At 53.7% G+C, this 18,090-nt stretch overlaps 6 protein-coding genes across 6 annotated transcripts; 4 read left to right on the top strand and 2 right to left on the bottom strand.

The window, feature by feature from the left end:
• Positions 1–422: 422 nt before the first annotated feature.
• NCS54_01028400 (Hypothetical protein) lies at positions 423–1,475 on the bottom strand (the record flags this gene model as incomplete). The annotated part of the gene is made up of 2 exons (XM_053155599.1): positions 904–1,475; positions 423–852 (listed from the first exon to the last, which is right to left on the bottom strand). Exons 1-2 carry the CDS (start codon positions 1,236–1,238, stop codon positions 423–425), a joined length of 765 nt encoding a protein of 254 aa, XP_053011574.1. The 5' UTR covers positions 1,239–1,475.
• Positions 1,476–2,457: 982 nt separating this feature from the next.
• NCS54_01028300 (Hypothetical protein) lies at positions 2,458–4,478 on the top strand (the record flags this gene model as incomplete). Its single annotated transcript, XM_053155598.1, has 4 exons — positions 2,458–3,239; positions 3,292–3,510; positions 3,559–3,833; positions 3,883–4,478. The coding sequence occupies 4 exons, from the start codon at positions 2,458–2,460 to the stop codon at positions 4,476–4,478; spliced, it is 1,872 nt and encodes a 623-aa protein (XP_053011573.1).
• Positions 4,479–4,482: 4 nt separating this feature from the next.
• NCS54_01028200 (MFS domain-containing protein) lies at positions 4,483–6,795 on the top strand (the record flags this gene model as incomplete). The annotated part of the gene is made up of 6 exons (XM_053155597.1): positions 4,483–5,094; positions 5,147–5,223; positions 5,273–5,324; positions 5,374–5,644; positions 5,702–6,202; positions 6,257–6,795. The coding sequence occupies 6 exons, from the start codon at positions 4,483–4,485 to the stop codon at positions 6,793–6,795; spliced, it is 2,052 nt and encodes a 683-aa protein (XP_053011572.1).
• Positions 6,796–7,245: 450 nt separating this feature from the next.
• NCS54_01028100 (Hypothetical protein) lies at positions 7,246–7,827 on the top strand (the record flags this gene model as incomplete). The annotated part of the gene is made up of 1 exon (XM_053155596.1): positions 7,246–7,827. One exon carries the CDS (start codon positions 7,246–7,248, stop codon positions 7,825–7,827), a length of 582 nt encoding a protein of 193 aa, XP_053011571.1.
• Positions 7,828–9,282: 1,455 nt separating this feature from the next.
• NCS54_01028000 (Clathrin heavy chain) lies at positions 9,283–14,488 on the top strand (the record flags this gene model as incomplete). Its single annotated transcript, XM_053155595.1, has 4 exons — positions 9,283–9,369; positions 9,421–9,792; positions 9,850–14,082; positions 14,129–14,488. The coding sequence occupies 4 exons, from the start codon at positions 9,283–9,285 to the stop codon at positions 14,486–14,488; spliced, it is 5,052 nt and encodes a 1,683-aa protein (XP_053011570.1).
• Positions 14,489–14,967: 479 nt separating this feature from the next.
• Positions 14,968–17,756, bottom strand: NCS54_01027900 (Putative dipeptidyl-aminopeptidase B; the record flags this gene model as incomplete). Its single annotated transcript, XM_053155594.1, has 2 exons — positions 14,968–15,089; positions 15,140–17,756. The coding sequence occupies 2 exons, from the start codon at positions 17,754–17,756 to the stop codon at positions 14,968–14,970; spliced, it is 2,739 nt and encodes a 912-aa protein (XP_053011569.1).
• Positions 17,757–18,090: the final 334 nt, after the last annotated feature.

The raw sequence follows: 18,090 nt of genomic DNA, 5'->3' as shown, positions 1-18,090 counted from the left end.
GGGGGCGGGGGTGGGGTTTGACAGATCGTCAGAAGGCGCGGTGAGAGGAGGAGCTGAAGCTGAACTATTGATGCCTAATGGGAAATGTTTTGAGGGGATTGAATGATTGTCTCCTACCTAACCTGCGGAGGTAGAACAAGTTCCGGAGTTGTCAACTCCGCGATGACTTGCCGGCTTAGACGGAAGCGCTATCGACTCGGGACCCCACGGGTTCCTGCTTTACTGACGGCGTAACCGGGCAGATGTTCAATCTTGTGATATACCCATTGTAAGCTAAGAACAAGCTCCCATAACCGGAACGTCCATAGCTATATGCTATTTTGTTTTCAAACTCATGACTCTAGAAAATCTATGCCGTATAGGTGACGGGCTGACACTCGATATCCCCTCCACACCATGACTCTTACCCCTGACGCCGCTCTTTACATGAGCAATCTCCAAGCACCCAGCAACAGCGCCGCGAAACCAGTGCAAACACCCATCAACCACTGCAGCGTCTGAAACTTGACCTGCTCCAGCTTCTCCCTCAGCGCCGCAACCTCCTGCTCAATCTTTGTCTCGGTCTCCTTGATCTTGAGCTCCTGCCCGACGGCCTCCTCGCGGATGCGGCCCTTTTCCAGGTTAAGGTCGAGGCGCACGCTGGCCTGGGTGCGGCTGATCTCGTCGCGCAGGCGGCTGCTGAGCTTGGCGATGTCGTTTGTCAGGCGCTCGTGCGCTGTGCGCGTCGTGTTGGACTCGGTGCTGTCGGCCGAGAGGAGCTCGGAACGCAGCTTGGCAAAGTCGACTTTCTGGGTGTAGGTTGCTTTGGCGGCGTCTTCGCGGAGGACCATTGTACGGGTGAGATTCTGGATGCTGCAGATGAAGTTAGCGAGGTGTGGACTGAAATGCTCTGGTGCAATATACCTCTCCTCTATAACGTCATTCAAGACCTTCATCATAGCCACTGACTGCTCCTCGGTGAACCCCTCGCTCTGTAACCGCTTGACAAACTTGAGTGTGTCAAAGTGGTGATCTCGCTGTCGTACAGTTGTCGCATGGAACGCTCTCTTGAGGATCGGGCTCTCGGCGCGGCGAGCGCAGCATCGAGGGGTAGCAGAACCAGTCTGGAAGGAGGCAAAGGAGCGTCGCTGGTGACTCGAAACCAAGGGGCGTACAACTTGCGACGGAGGACCCCAGCTGAGGCGCGGGAGGAGGAAGCGAGGGAGCATCTCTGCTGCAGCGACGGTTGGAGCAGCCATGGCTGGTGTCTGCGGTGAAGATGGAAAGTTGAAGATTGTCTTTGGCTTGTGACGTGAATGGAGTTGAATTGAGTTGGCGATTGAAACGAGCGGGAAACACCGGCTTTCATTGGTGCCAGGAACTGACGGCCTGCAGCCAATGGGAGGCCGTTTGAGCCATGTGTTTGCCCAATAAGGGAAGATGGAGATGGGCTTGCATCGTGCAATTGAAGTCACAAACTTGGGCCTTTGATAGTATTGTATATATGTGCGATACATTCAATGATGAATTGGGCTCACGTATAGTTATCTCAAGTCTTATGTACTAATTTGTCGTTCTGTTGATGTTCCTGATTATGAATGTCTCAGTGGATGGCAGGGTTCCAGCTCACTGTGGGCTCCCTCTCAATCGCGGGCACTCCACGTGTCGCGAGCGCCATTCAATTCACCCAGGGCCACGCTTTGGATCGGGATTCAGGTTCTCGATAGTCCAGCCTTTGCTAGTAAGTTTCAGGAATAGATCAAGCCAATTCTGGGCTAAGACGGCAAATTATCCGACAAAGGGATGTCCTCACTTGACCTTCAACATCAACACTCGTGTTGGTCGTATGATACGCGCAAGCTTCAATGGCGAGCGACCCCTATCTCACCCACCTCGGACTGATAGACTTCCCGATCACAAAAACATCACCCTGACCATCATTTTTATGAATGTGTTTGGCAGAATGATACCTTGTTGCTGGCGCGCAGTTGGAAATCTTTCTGCCTGGTTGACCCATGGCACGGAGTTGGCTTTAAAAGCTGTCCGACAACCCAAACAACCATCCATTCCATCGTCCACCATCTCCAGGTCGAACGACCACTTAAAACTCCTTGTCAATGAATCCTTCTCGCAGTACGTGCCCAATCTAGATCTAGCAACCAACACGCGTGTCAGAGCGGGACATTTGCTCGCATTCGCTTGGAGGTAATCGCTCCCCGGAGTTAACTGAAATCCGAAATCCGACACATACCAAAACACTCACGTCTCCCAACGCAACAACTCGATCGATCGGCTTTCATCACACCCCCAAGCATTCCCAACTCCGAGCCTTTTTTTTGCCAGACGAAGCCAGGAGATGCATGCGCGGACTTTACCAGCACACGTCCTGTCCCGCCCCAAAAAAAACAGAAACAAGCATTGTGAAATCCCGTTCAGCCCTATCGTGCGACCGGATTTGGCGTCCGTCTATCCCAAACCATGGCACCACCTGATGTGGCCGCTGCTGGCACTCCAGCTGGGTACGGTCGAGCCTGTACAGCCTGTCAGAGGGCCAAGTGCAAGTGTATCCTGAGGCCTGGAGGTCAAAACTGCGAACGGTGCTTTCGTCTAGGCAAGTCATGCCAGCCAATGACAACTTCACGAAGAAGAGTTGCCAAAAAGACGACGTCTTCGAGAACGGCACAGCTCGAGGAGAAGCTCGATGATCTCGTCTCCATCTTACGTGCAACTCAGTCTGCCAATGGTGCCCATCCACAAACTCCCCCTACCACTACTCCTGGCTCTACTGCGACACATCCTCCTCCCAACTCCTACTGTCCCTCGTCTGTACTTCACACCCCCAGCCGTTTAGACTCGCTAGCGACTGCTGCCACTTCATCCTCGGACAACTTTTCGAGCATGCCCCATGCTTTCGGAACTACTAGCTCAATAGAAACCCCGATGGAGTCGGCAGCGCTTCCCAGCGATGACAGCTACCTGCTTCCAGAACCGACACCGGCAGAGGCAGAGGTCTATCTAGACAAGTTTCGGTCTTGGCTACCAAGATTTCCCTTTATGGTCTTGCCTAAAGATCAGACGGCCGAGAACCTCCGCAAAGAGAAGCCCTTTCTATGGCTGTGCATCATGAACATCACCACCACATCCCACCCTCAGCAAGTGAAGATGAAGGAGCGTATTCGTCAAGAGGCCGCTCAGAGGGTCATCGTTGACCATGAGAGGAGCATGGATGTTCTTCTGGGACTTGTTTGTTACACTGCTTGGCAAGTTGAACTGATAGCTCCGTCTTTCAGGATGAGCTCTAACACGAAGCAGGGCCACGCTAGTCTCTGGGCCTGGCACAAGACCCTTCATCATCACATTCTGCCAGCTGGCCGTCACATTGGTTTATGACCTCAGCTTGATGAAGGCCCCGATTGAGGAGCAGTACTTTACAATCTGCTTCAAAATGTGGGGAGGCCGGCCTCCTCCGCCCCGGCTCCGAACCCCGGAAGAGCGGAGGACCGTCGTGTCACTCTGGTTTCTGACTTCAGTGTAAGCCTCACCTTGTCTTGGTTCTCGGCCTGTTGCTAACTTGGCCAGGATATCCTCCTTTGTCGGCAAGATGGACACCCTCCGCTGGAGTCCGCACATGGAGGACTGCCTCATAAACCTAGAGAGGGAGAAAGAACATCCTTCTGACGAGGTGCTGGTCGCCTTTATCAGATACCAACTCGTTGCCGACGAAGCACAGAAGCTTTTGGTTCGCGATGTCATGGGCGAGTCAAGCCAGGCGCCCACGTATGTCTTTAGAAAGGGCCTCTTAAATAGGTTGCAGGAGATCCGTGACGGGTTGTCACCAAGCCCAGCTCCGAACAGTATGTGATGCTTTGCTACCTTCTAGCAACATGCGCTAACAGAAAGAAGAAGTGCTCGAGGCCCATTCGTTGGCGACCGAGGTCCTGGTGAACTCGGTCGGACTCTTCATGCAGACCATTCCCATGAACCAACGCATTGAAAGCATGTACTCATGCCTCAAGGCAATCAGGGCATGGTATGATGTCTTCTTTAGCATACCACCTGAAGACCTTCCGGGCGCACCCTTTGCTCTCTATATACAGCTCTCGCAGATTCAAGTTGCCCTATACCGGCTCACGACCTCAGAGGATCCTGCCTGGGACAAGGATCTGGTTCGAAACACGGCCGACTTGCTCGTGCTGCTCGATCAGGTCATCGAATTGTTCACGCGATTGGATACGATATACCCTCTAAGGGCGATGATGGATGAGGATTCGTTATTCACCAAGGGGGCCATGATCATTCGCAACATCCGCTCTTCATGGGAACCTATTTTGTCGCGACATCTGGGAAGCACGCCATCATCCTCGAGTCAAGTAGTCCCCACTCGAGCAAGAATGACACCAAATCCGGCCCAGACCTTTATGAATCTTCCAGACCCGAATCTTCTCGACTTCGGGGACATAACATGGATGTCGGACGTCTTTGGGCCGTGGGAGATGTGAGGACATGTCAGCACATGGGGATCGGGGCTTTAAAAGAGCACCGAACCCGGCAGGAATGTCTCAGAGGGGCGTTATTTGCCGCGATACCACCCACACTTGGGACCGGGGTTCAAACGGAATCCCCAACTCCGGTCCGCACTCCACACCGGCGTCAACAACACCATGTGCCCCCGATGCCCGGATCAGTAGGCTCCCCCAGCCCTACGAAATTCCCGGTAATGATCTCGGAGATAATTTATCTGCCTTAAATGGCGAACCATTCAAATATGTCGGGTTCCCGGCTTGTCTTCAAGGTCCGCCACCTCTTGTCACTTCACTTACATCTCAATACTTGAGTCAAGTCATTACATGTCTTGCCGAGATGACTACGACAATCACCGAAAAGTTGCGGGACGAGCCTCGTGACAGTATTGCTGGCCATGAAAAGACCGACTCTCAATCCGATGCCCCTACGCTACATGAGCCGGAGCAAGATGGTGTTGACAGGGCCCCTGGAGATGGTACGCCAAAGGACGAGGAAAAGGAGTGGGTTGGAGGATGGAAGCTCGCGAGTTTAATGATTTCCATTACTCTTGCTGCTTTCCTGATGCTCTTGGATATGTCCATCATTGTTACTGTCAGTGCCCGGTGTATTGATACATCGTATACTTGGCCTAACCCGAATCCAGGCAATCCCTCAAATCACGTCCGATTTCCACTCGCTACAAGACATAGGATGGTATGGCAGTTCATACAATCTTGCCAGGTACGCATATTCTTTCTCAAAGTTGGTGATTTTGGCTCACATGTAATAGCGCTGCTCTACAACCCCTTTCTGGCAAACTATACACATACTTCAACACAAGGGTAAGAAGGTCACCACCCATCAACTCATACGATACCTAACAGTCTTCAGTGGCTCTTCCTGGGCTTCCTGTTCCTCTTCGAGCTAGGGTGTCTTATTTGTGGCGTCGCCCAAAACTCCATCACGTTGATCATGGGACGAACCATTGCCGGCATTGGCAGCTCGGGAATCCAAAACGGAGCACTCACCATGATTGCGGCCTCGGTCCCTCTGCATAAGCGCCCTGCTTTGGTAGGAATCCTCATGGCTGGTGCTCAACTTGGCTTGGTTATTGGACCTTTGCTCGGTGGAGCCTTTACCGAGTACACAACTTGGCGATGGTGTAAGTGTCCCCTGTCCAGACTACTGGATAGAGAAAATATTCTGACTTGTTATCCAGGCTTCTACATCAACCTTCCGATCGGCGCCGTCTGTACTGCTCTCATCTTGTTCGTCCATGTTCCCGATCGTCGAGTCCAAACTACCGATACGGCCCGCCAAATCATCACCTCCAAGCTCGATCTCACCGGCTTCGTCCTATTCGCCCCTTTTACCGTCATGTTCTTGCTCGCCCTCCAGTGGGGCGGCATCGACTACTCCTGGGACTCTGCTACTATCATCGGGCTTTTTTGCGGTGGGGGTGCTCTCTTCGCCATCTTCATGTACTGGGAGTACCGGGTCGGGGATGGCGCTATGATTCCTATCCCCGTCATTCGGACGAGGCAGGTCTGGACTGCGTGCCTGACACAGCTGTTTCTCTTCTCCACCATCATTGTGGCTTCTTATTACATGCCCATCTACTTCCAGTCTATCAAGGAGGCGACGCCGTTCGAAAGTGGTGTCGATATGCTTCCCAGTATCCTTAGCCAGCTGGCGGCTGCTATCTCTAGCGGTCTTCTTGGTAAGTTATCTGTCTCCTTTCTGGACAACGGAACTGAAACTAACACATCATTAGCTCAAAAAGTAGGATACTATCTGCCCTTTGCTACCACGAGTGCAGTACTCTCCGCTGTCGCCAATGGACTGTTCAGCACCATGGGCCCCCATACTCGAACCGTCACTTGGGCCGGTTACCAGATCCTGGCTGGTTTCGCTCGCGGATTGGGCATGCAGATGTCCATCATCGCAGTGCAAGCTCACACAAGCCCTGAGATGACCTCAGTCGCGACCGCAGTTCTGGTTTTTTCCCAAACTTTTGGCGGAGCCATCTTTGTCTCCATCGCCAATGTCATCTTCAACAACAAGCTCCACGACGAGCTCGTCTCACGACTTCCAAACCTCGACGTGGATAAAATCATCGACGCGGGTGCCTCTGGTGTTAGACAGGTTGTGTCAACAAAAGATCTCCCCGAGGCTTTGATGTCTTACTCTAATGCTGTGAGCGCAACTTTTTACCTCGCTGTGGCAGCGTCTTGTGCCATGTTCTTTACTTCGTTTGGTATTGGATGGAAGGATATCCGAAAGAAGGCTCCTGCAAAGGCGGGAGATGCTTAGATTTTTAGTAATTTTTCTTGTGTCATTTGGAATCATTCTGGGTATTCATGGCGAGCACAGGCTGCTTCTCGCATTATTACAACATTGACAAATGGCGTTGGGTTGGAGGCGGATTGACAATCCCAAGTTTAGAACAAACTACAAATACTTTAGATAATCTCATAGGATGTAACTTAATAATGCGGGGCATTAATCTTCATATTTTTGTTGTTTCGGGGCCCCTTTACCTGGTACTTCATTTCAAGATACCTCAAGATGAATAAAGTCATTATGAAAGTATAGGGTAGCTGGCTTGCCAACAACCATTCGCGGATGCACAGGTTTGCGGCTCAGGCACCTAACTCATTGTCACACTTTCACCTCAAATCAGCATCACTTGCTTCTTATCCTCTCATCTCATATATAAGACTACTTGGATAGTCGACCGGCCAAACACAATCATTTGTCACCATGAACCGACCGAACCGGCCTCGGAACCGCCAACCTCGCCCACCCCGGCAAAACCAGAACCAGAACAGGCAGGGCCAGAACAACCAGCGAGGGTCATCATCTCGGGCACCAGCGACACCACAGCAAGCAGCCGGCACAGTTCCCACTGTCCAACAAGTCGTCCCCGGCGCATCCGTATTCATCATTTTGAAAGAGGACCAACCGACAGGCGAAGAGACACAGGGCATAGTACAGGACATCCTCACGAGAGGCAATCACCCGCGGGGCATAAAAGTGCGTCTGCGCGACGGCCAAGTGGGCAGGGTGCAGCGGATGGGCAATAGTTCAGCCGCAGCAGAGGACACTGGAGCAAAGGCAACGCCCTCTTCAAGATTCACGATGCGGTATACCGACGTGCGGAGGGATGACGAGTTTGCGTCGGAGCCGCCGCCGAGAAGCTTGGCGGATTTCATGCCAGACTTGGATGAGAGGCTAAGGACTGCGCCCAGTGGTGTCGAGGCCGTCAAGTGTCCGTTTTGTGAGGACTTTGAGGGGGATGAGACGGCTGTTACGGTTCACATTGACCGTGAACATTTGTCATGAGTTGGGAGCTTTTACAATCTGTTGCAATCTGGATGAACCGTGTCTTCTTGAAAGGAGAGTGATGACTGGATTTTGAGCTTATGGACCGTCAATAGTCAGACGGCAATGAATACAAGCACTGAGAACAGTTGCTGAGGCTTTTAGGCGAATGTGGCTGAGACAGACAGCTGTGTTTCAGCAGGACGACTCGGCATTTCATTGTCTTTGTCAACTGAGGCTTGGTGAATGAGTGTCGTTGTCGCGTGCAGCATTTGAATGGGGAAAAGTGGCTGGTTGATGAAGCATGGATGAGCCACATGGAGCTTTGTTGGACAAACATCTACTTTGTTGATGAATCATGTTGATTGCGTTGCTTGCTCCGTCGACAGTGAACGAAGGAATTCAGCTGACCAATTGGGTCCAGCTCTTAACGGTGAATCTCCTGGCCTCGACGTATGGACGGATTTCCCCTATTGGAGATTGGTGACGGGCTGTTCAATAGTTTCCAGCTTCTTAAAGTGCAGCTTGGAGCTTCTCAGGAGCTGCACTTTATGCATGTGGATGACGTCGCATGTTGATTAGCACAATGATTCACTGTAAACCATATGCTCTGCACTATGAGAAATACTGTGAATACCTCTCGGGGTTAATAATAGGGATTAAACAAGTCCAATTGCTTCAACAATCATGCATTTGGCTGTTCTCCTGGGCCTCAACTCTTGTCTTCGCACCCACGTCACTGCCTATTTTAAGCCTCCCCCTTTTCGCCAGCATCTCCAGAGCAAGGTCAATCTCGCCCGGAGCGGAACATTGTGGCTTCCCGTGGAAATCATTGGCTCATCTCCTGAAATAAGCTGTCAGCAGCTGACGGCCAGTGGAGGCCAGGTTGCCAGGCACGAGCACCCAAACTGCCCTAGCGGAGGTACGTACCGAGTGGATACCCCTGGGCCATTCACTGCGAGCCTGCAGCCCAAGGACCAAGGCTAGCACCTGCCCTGGACGGTCCGTCGCCTTTGAACCTGCCCCCGGCCGAGAAGAACAGGTAACGTAACCCAAAAAGTGACGGGACCTCCTGCTGTGCTTGCTTGCTTTCTCCTTTCCTACCAAACAAACCCTCCATCTCCATCTCTCCTCCTCCCCGCCACGACGACGACGACATCGCCTGCATCATCACCGGCAGCTGACGGATAATCGCGAATCTCACGTCGTCATTCTTTCTTTTCTTACCGATCCTTTTCGCGCCTGCGCCCTTTGTGCTTTCCTCGATCGCCTCGTGCATCCATCTGCTCCGCCCGTGCCACGCGGCGCATGGAAGCTTCTACATCGACCTTTGAAGGACGCTCCCACGCAATCGCTGGCAGTCGATCCGAGATCGACTCCAACTCATCGTCGACCCTTTCCTTTGTCCCCAGTCGAGCTTAGGAATATCGATTTGACGACGGTCCCTTTTACCTGATAATAGGCCATACCGGCATCATGGCGCCCCTACCCATCAAGTTTCAGGAGCTTGTCCAGCTCGCCAACGTCGGCGTGGACACCCAGAGCATCGGCTTCAACTCCTGCGTACGTTTCTGCATCGGCGCCTAATCGACCATGAGCTAACCCCCCAGCTAGACACTCGAGTCCGACTCGTACGTCTGCGTGCGAGAAAAGAAGAGCGAGGCCGCCCAACCCGAAGTTGTTATTATCGAGCTCAAGAATGGTAACAATGTTACTCGTCGGCCGATCAAGGCCGACAGTGCCATCATGCACTGGAACCGACAAGTCATTGCCCTCAAGGCTCAGTCTAGGACACTCCAGATCTTTGATCTCGAGCAGAAGAAGAAGCTGAAGTCGTGTACCATGAACGAGGATGTTCAGTTCTGGAAGTGGATCAGCGAGAACGAGCTTGGTCTTGTCACAACGTCCAGCGTCTACCACTGGAACGTCTATGACGCTGGCCAGGACGCTCCCGTCAAGGTCTTTGAGCGTAATGCCAACCTCAACGTGAGCTGCCTTCTGCTACTCTGACGTGTTATCCAGGATCTAACCGTGACAATACAGGGCTGCCAGATCATCAACTACCGAGTCAACACTGATGGCAAGTGGATGGTCGTTGTTGGTATTTCATCGCAGCAAGGCCGCGTGGTCGGTGCCATGCAACTCTATTCTAAGGACCGAGGAATCAGCCAGGCCATCGAGGGTCATGCTGCTGCCTTTGGCACCCTGCGATTGGAGGGTGCTCCCCAAGACACCAAGCTTTTCAGTTTTGCTGTGCGGACAGCAACTGGCGCCAAGCTGCACATCGTCGAGGTCGATCACGCCGAGTCGAACCCAGTCTTCCAGAAGAAGGCTGTCGACATGTTCTTCCCCCCGGAAGCCACCAGCGATTTCCCCGTCGCCCTTCAGATCTCCCAGAAGTACGGTGTCGTCTACATGGTCACCAAGTACGGCTTCATCCACCTTTACGACCTCGAGACCGCCTCGTGCATCTTCATGAACCGAATCTCGAGCGAGACCATCTTCACAACATGCACCGACAACGACTCCTCGGGCATCGTCGGTATCAACCGAAAGGGTCAAGTCCTTTTCGTTACCATCGACGACGCCAACGTCATCCCTTACCTCCTCCAGAACCCTGCCAACACCGAGATGGCCATCAAGATGGCCTCAAGAGCTGGCCTTCCTGGCGCTGATAACCTCTATGCTCGCCAGTTCGAGCAGCTCTTCAACTCTGGCAACTACCTGGAGGCTGCCAAGATTGCTGCCAACTCTCCCCGAGGCTTCCTGCGAACCGCCGAGACGATAGAGAAGTTCAAGCGTCTGCCTGCTCAGCCCGGTCAGATGGCCTTCACCCTTCAATACTTTGGAATGCTTCTCGACAAGGGTGCCCTGAACAGACATGAGACTATTGAACTGGCCCAGCCTGTTCTCCAGCAGAACCGCAAGCACCTGCTTGAGAAGTGGTTGAAGGAGGGCAAGCTGGACTGCTCCGAGCAGCTCGGTGACATGGTTCGCCCCTACGATGTTGGCATGGCCCTCACCATTTACCTGAAGGCCGATGTTCCCCAGAAGGTTGTTGCTGGTTTCGCTGAGACTGGCCAATTCGACAAGATTCTCCCTTACTCGGCCCAGACTGGCTACCAGCCTGATTACATCCAGCTCCTTCAGCACATCACCCGTGTCAACCCCGAGAAGGGTGCCGAGTTCGCCAGCGCTTTGGCCAACAGCGAGCAAGGTCCCTTGGTCGACTTTGAGCGCGTGTGCGACATCTTCCAGGGTCAGGGTCTGATCCAGCAGGCCACTGCCTTCCTGCTCGATGCTCTCAAGGAGAACAAGCCTGAGCATGCTCGTCTCCAGACTCGCCTTCTGGAGATGAACCTGATGCATGCTCCTCAGGTCGCTGAGGCCATCCTGGGCAACGAGATGTTCACTCATTTCGACAAGTCCCGCATTGCCCAGCTCTGCGAGCAGGCCAACCTCCCCCAGAAGGCCCTCGAGCTCTACGAGGACCCCGAGTCTATTAAGCGTGTTATTGTCAACATTCCTGGTTCTCCCAACTTCAACCCTGAGTGGCTGACTACCTTCTTTGGCAAGCTCTCTGTTGAGCAGTCTCTGGACTGCCTCGATGCCATGATGAAGAGCAACATCCGGCAGAACCTGCAGTCTGTTGTGACCATCGCAACTAAGTATTCCGATCTTCTCGGAGCCGTTCGTCTGATCGACCTCTTTGAGAAGTACAAGACTGCTGAGGGTCTCTTCTACTATCTGGGTAGCGTCGTGAATCTGTCAGAAGACCCCGATGTGCACTTCAAGTACATCGAGGCTGCCACTAAGATGGGCCAGTTCAACGAGGTCGAGCGGTTGTGTCGCGATAGCAACGTGTACAACCCCGAGAAGGTGAAGAACTTCCTCAAGGAGGCTAAGCTCCCCGAGCAGCTTCCTCTGATCATTGTCTGCGACCGCTTCAACTTCGTCCATGACCTGATTCTGTACCTCTATCAGAACCAGCAGTTCCAGGCCATTGAGTCGTATGTTCAGCGTGTCAACCCCAGTCGAACTCCCGAGGTTATTGGCGGTTTGTTGGATGTCGACTGTGACGAAAACATTATCAAGCAGCTGTTGACCACTGTTAATGCCCAGTCGATCAGCATTGATCAGTTGGTTTCCGAGGTCGAGACACGAAACCGACTCAAGCTTCTGTTGCCCTTCCTCGAGGCTACCCTCCAGGCTGGCAACACGCAGCAGGCCGTGTTCAACGCTCTTGCCAAGATTTACATCGACTCCAACAACAACCCCGAGAAGTTCCTCAAGGAGAACGACCAGTACGATACCCTCACTGTTGGAAAGTACTGCGAGAAGCGAGACCCCAACCTGGCCTACATTGCCTACTCTAAGGGCCAAAATGATCTGGAGCTCGTCAACATCACCAACGAGAACTCCATGTACAGGGCTCAGGCTCGATACCTGCTTGAGCGTTCTGACAACCAGCTTTGGGGATTTGTGTTGAGCGAGAACAACATCCACCGCCGCTCCGTCGTTGATCAGGTCACTGCCACGGCTGTTCCTGAGGCCAACGACCCTGCCAAGGTGTCCGTGGCTGTGTCTGCCTTCCTTGAGAACGATCTTCCCCTCGAGCTTATTGAGCTTCTCGAGAAGATTGTTCTGGAGCCCTCACCTTTCAGTGACAATGAGAACCTTCAGAACCTGCTTCTGTTTACCGCTGCCAAGGCTGACAAGGCTCGTGTCATGGACTACATCCACAAGCTCGACAACTACAATGCCGACGATATTGCCGCTTCTTGCATTGAGGTCGGTCTCTTCGAGGAAGCTTTCGAGATCTACAAGAAGGCCGACAACAAGTCTGCCGCCGTCGATGTCCTGATTGACAACGTTGTCAGCATTGACCGTGCCCAGGCTTATGGTGAGGAGGTTGACCTGCCCGAGGTCTGGAGCAAGGTTGCCAAGGCCCAGCTTGATGGTCTTCGAGTCGCCGACGGTATTGAGTCCTACATCAAGGCCGAGGACCCTAGGAACTACCTTGAAGTCATTGAGATTGCTACTCACGCTGGCAAGAACGAGGAGCTCGTCAAGTATCTCCGCATGACTCGCAAGACCCTCCGCGAGCCTGCCATCGACACAGCTCTTGCTTTCTGCTATGCCCGCCTCGACCAGCTCAGCGAGCTCGAGGATTTCCTCCGAGGCACCAATGTCGCCAACATCGAGGAGTCTGGTGACAAGGCCTACGAGGAGGGTCTCTACGAGGCCTCCAAGATCTTCTACACCAGCATTTCCAATTGGGCCAAGCTGGCCACCACCTTGGTCCACCTCAGTGACTACCAGGCTGCTGTCGAGTGCGCCCGCAAAGCCAACAACATCAAGGTGTGGAAGCAGGTGCACGAGGCTTGCGTGGAGAAGAAGGAGTTCCGATTGGCTCAGATCTGCGGTCTCAACCTGATCGTTGACGCTGAGCAGCTCCAGACTCTCGTTAAGGAGTACGAGCGCAACGGCTACTTCGATGAGCTCATCAGCCTACTCGAGCAGGGTCTTGGCCTTGAGCGTGCCCACATGGGCATGTTCACCGAGCTGGGTATTGCTCTCTCCAAGTACCACCCCGACCGCCTCATGGAGCACATCAAGATCTTCTGGTCTCGTATGAACATGCCAAAGATGATCAAGGCCTGTGAGGAGGCAAACCTCTGGCCTGAGCTCGTCTTCTGTTACTATCACTACGACGAGTTCGACAACGCCGCTCTTGCTGTCATTGAGCGGCCCGAGAACTCTTGGGACCACCAGCAGTTCAAGGAGATCGTCGTCAAGGTTGCCAACCTGGAGATCTACTACCGCGCTATTAAGTTTTACGTGGAGCAGCACCCCTCTCTGCTCACTGATCTCCTGGCCACCCTCACTCCTCGCATCGATGTTAACCGTGTTGTCAAGATCTTCCAGAAGAACGATGACCTTCCTCTCATTAAGCCTTTCCTCCTCAACGTGCAGTCACAAAACAAGCGTGTGGTGAACGAGGCTGTCAACGACCTTCTCATCGAGGAGGAGGATTACAAGACTCTTCGCGACTCTGTCCAGAACTACGACAACTATGATGCCACTGAGCTGGCCAACCGCCTGGAGAAGCACGACCTGATCTTCTTCCGCCAGATCGCTGCCAGCATCTACCGCAAGAACAAGCGCTGGGAGAAGTCGATTGCTCTGTCCAAGCAGGACAAGCTGTACAAGGATGCCATCGAGACTGCTGCTCTGTCCGCCAAGATCGATATTGTCAGCGACCTCGTTCAATACGTAAGTTTCTCACTCAACTCTTGGACATCCACACTAATAACCCTAGTTTGTCGACATTGGCCACCGCGAATGCTACACTGGCATGCTCTACGCCTGCAATGAGCTCATCCGACCTGACCTCGTCCTTGAGCTCTCTTGGCGCCACGGCCTCATGGACTTCTCCATGCCTTACATGATCAACCTTCTCTGTCAACAGACTAAGGAGCTCGCCACGCTCAAGGCTGACAACGAGGCCCGCAAGGCTAAGGAGAAGGAGCAGGAGAAGACGGAAGACAACACCCCCATCCTGGGCGCTTCTCGACTCATGATTACTGCTGGCCCTACCGGCATGGGCTCCAGCCCCTCGCCTGCGCCATACGGTCAAGCCAACGGCTTCGCACCGCAGCCCACCGGCTACGGCTACTAGACGCAGGCACCGGTGTGGCCTTGCCTTCCCACCTACAATATGCCAGTTTTTGCGCCTCTTGGTGGTCAAGGCCATCAGCGAAAGGCCTCGCAAGTATCACAATATGAGGGCTTGCGCGACCCCAGGGGATTCAGATAATAGTTCGGACTCGTGATCCTGTAATCATAGTTGGCCTCTACTGCGAGACGTGAGTGAGGCGTTTGGAGGAGAATTTGAGCGCATGGGACTCAAGGATCTGCGGTAGACTTGAGGATGTTTTTTCGGCATTAACTAAATCTTGCAGTCGGGGACACATATCCGTGCTGCTGTATGTTGTATGATAGTACATTGATTTTTCCTAGTTTGCTACTTGACTGTACCTTATCCAATTCCGTGACAACGCCGTGATACTATAATAATTACAAGTACGCTATACGAGCGAGGCTCCAAATCATTCAAATGTCAAAAAGCCCGTTATTCGAGCACACGCTGGAACAGTTCTAAACCAATGCCTGAGGAACCATATGACGCTTCTCCTTCTCGACTGGATCCTTGTGTGGCTGAGGATTCGAGACCTTGAGCCACTCGCCGTTGAAGGCGTTGATGAGCCAGTTTCGGAGTTCTGAAAGCTGTTAGACATCTGCTGAAGGGGAATTCCGAGCGGGGACTTACTGTCGTAAACAATGCGGTTGCCATTGTGGAAATAAATGCTATGATCACTGTCTGGGAAGACATGAACATCATAGTTCTCAACACCCGCCAGATCAAGGTCATCAAGCAGGGTGAGCGAGTTCTGGAAGTGGACATTGTCATCTGCAACTCCATGCATGAGGAGGAAGCGCTTGTTCTGCCCGAGGGCGGTGGCGTTGGCGACCTTGGACAGGTCATAGCCGTCGGGGTTATCCTGGGGCGTGCGCATGTAACGCTCCGTGTAGATGCTGTCGTAGAAGCGCCAATCCGTGACAGGGGCGACGGCCATGCCGTAGCTGAAAGTGCGACCGGCATCCTGCTCAAGAGTCTTGAGGGTGGTGAAGCCGCCATAGGACCAGCCCCAGATGGCGAGGCGCTCGGCGTCGACGTAGGGCCGGGATGCAAAGGACGCGGCGGCGGCGATGTGGTCGTGAGACTCGTGGACACCGAGCTTGGAGCGGACCGTGACGCGGTGCTTACGGCCGAGGAAGCCAGTGCCGCGGGGGTCCACGGTGATGACCAGGTAGCCCAGGGCAGCGGCGACGTAGGCCTGGAAGTCGACGGCAAAGCGCTTGGTGACGGACTGGGAGCCTGGGCCCGAGTACTGGTGGAAGAGGACAGGGTACTGCTTCTTAGCATCGAAGTGAGGCGGGCGGCGTTCGACGTAATTGACCTTGACACCGTCCTCGAGATCCAAGGTGCCGTACTTGAGGATAGGGAGCTCGTGTCGACGGGCGCGATCGGCGAGCTCAGCGTTGTCCTCGATGATGCGCTCGTACGAAGAGGCGCTCACCGGCGTGGAGATGACCTTTTGTGTAGGAACCTTGGGGCCGCGGTAAGATAGGAAGACGAAGCCGGCTCCCTTGGAGAAGGAGGCGTCATAGTAGGCCTCGGTCTTGGTGTCCGTCAAAGCTTGGAGGTCGCTGCCATCGAGCTTAACCGAGTAGACATGACGCTGGATGGAGGACTCCTTGGCGGCAATGAAGTAGACAAGGTTGTTTGCAAGATCCACAGCCGAGGGCGCATCGTCGACCTCCCAGTTGCCCTTTGTGAGCATGATAGGCTCCGAGTTGTCAAGCGGCGTGAAGTAAGCAAGGTGGTCGTATCCCTCATGAATGACAGAGTCGACGTATCCATCGTGCTCACGGCCATTCTTAGGATCAGCAGGGATGTATGTCATCTTGTGTGAAATCTCAAACCAACCGCCGTCAATCTCATCGACGTTGATGGTGTTGATAGTTTTGCCCTTGCGAGAAGGAACGTCTACGAGCACAACCTTGAGAATGTCGCTGACGCGGTTGGTCTGCTTGACGATGGCCTTGTCGCCAGCCCAGAGGAGGTTGTTAATGATGCGATCGTCATCAGCAAATGCGCCGTCAATCTCGACAGAGAAGGTATCCTTCTTGCCAATGTCGTAGAACTGAAGATCCACGACCGGGTTATGGGCGCCAGCCTTGGGGTACTTGATCTGCTCCACCTCGGGATACGCCTCCTCGCCCTCCTCAGGGGTTGTGCCACTGGGACGCTCAATGAAGAACTGAACGGGATACTCGGGGACGCCCGTCTCATTGGTGCGGAGGAAGGCCAGGTACTTGCCATCGTCGGACCACCAAGTAGCGCTGCGTCCGCTGAAGACTTCTTCCTCATACACCCAGTCAGGAATACCGTAAAAGTACTCAGGGCCGCCGTCCTTGGTGATCTGGGTAACGTCCTTGTCACCTGTCAGACGGCGGATGTAGAGGTTGTTCTCCCTGGTGAAGGAGACGGCGTCGCTCTTGGGGCTCCATGAGGCGAGCTGGATCCTAGCATCGACTTGGTCGGGGACGAGAGGCTCAGCCTCTTGGGTCTCAACGTCGAGGACAAAGTAGATGGCGCTAAAAGAGTGTCGCCAGTTCTTCTTCCGGGAGACACCGAGGAGGACCTTGGTTAGGTCTGGGCTGGGTTCAGACCACTGAGGGGAGTACTGCTTGCCGTTGTATTCAAAAAAGGGGTTCTCCATGAGAGTGCGCGAGTTGGAAGCCTTGGTCTTTGCGTCATCGCGCGTCGCGACATTCTTGTCACTGCGAATATCCTCAACGACGATGTAGGGTTTGTTACTGGCCCCGACCTCGAGAAGCAGGCCGTCCTCTCCCTTGGGGCCGGCGATCCAGCTAATGCTATGGTACTTGGGCGACCAGGTACCGTCAAACAGCTGATCCATAGAAAGGGACTTGCCTGAGCCACGCGAATTGGCATCTGGATCGTGCTCGGTGTCACTCTCATGATGGTATGAACCCGATGCGATAAAGATGCCGAGACCGGCGAGCCATCCACCGATAAAGACGACGGCGACAATGATCAGAATCCGGCGCAATCCCCTGTCCATGGGCTCACGGTGAAGCGAAGCTCCAGGACCGAGGAACGGACCCGTCTCAAGGTCATCCTCGTCCCTGAGGGGATCCTCGTCGTCAAGGGCGCGAGGGTCCTTCTCCTTGTCCTTGTCGGCGTCCATCTCTGTCTTTTCCTGTATTCTCTCAAATACGAGGCTCGTAGTGGAAACCGAGGAAAGCGAATCGTCCGAGTAGCGACGGTCGCCCTCGGGGGATAATGCGGACGACATTGCTCAAAGGGTGGTTTTGTTGATCGACGTGATGTGTGACACGCGGCCGTGGAGGGATTGGAATCGAGTATTGCGTAGCTACCGGCGCGGGTGCTGGAGCATATTGCCGAGGGAAGGCGGAAAGGAACGTCGGTAGGGAGAAAAAAAAAACGATCGGCTACAGACAAAACGGTTCGAGTAGCCTGTCTGTCTATCTATGGAAGCAAAAGAAGGACAAGAAAATGAGGCGTCGATTTCGAACTCTATCGGGTCGTCAATAGCTGATGCGAGGGGGTCGTCAATCAATACACGGAGCTCGTGCTTGGTTGCTCTCTTTGGGGAAAGCTCATGATGA

This window comes from Fusarium falciforme, chromosome 8, assembly GCF_026873545.1.
Source record: "Fusarium falciforme chromosome 8, complete sequence".
NCBI classification, from domain to species: domain Eukaryota; kingdom Fungi; phylum Ascomycota; class Sordariomycetes; order Hypocreales; family Nectriaceae; genus Fusarium; species Fusarium falciforme.
This window is presented reverse-complemented; position numbering and strand designations above follow the sequence as displayed.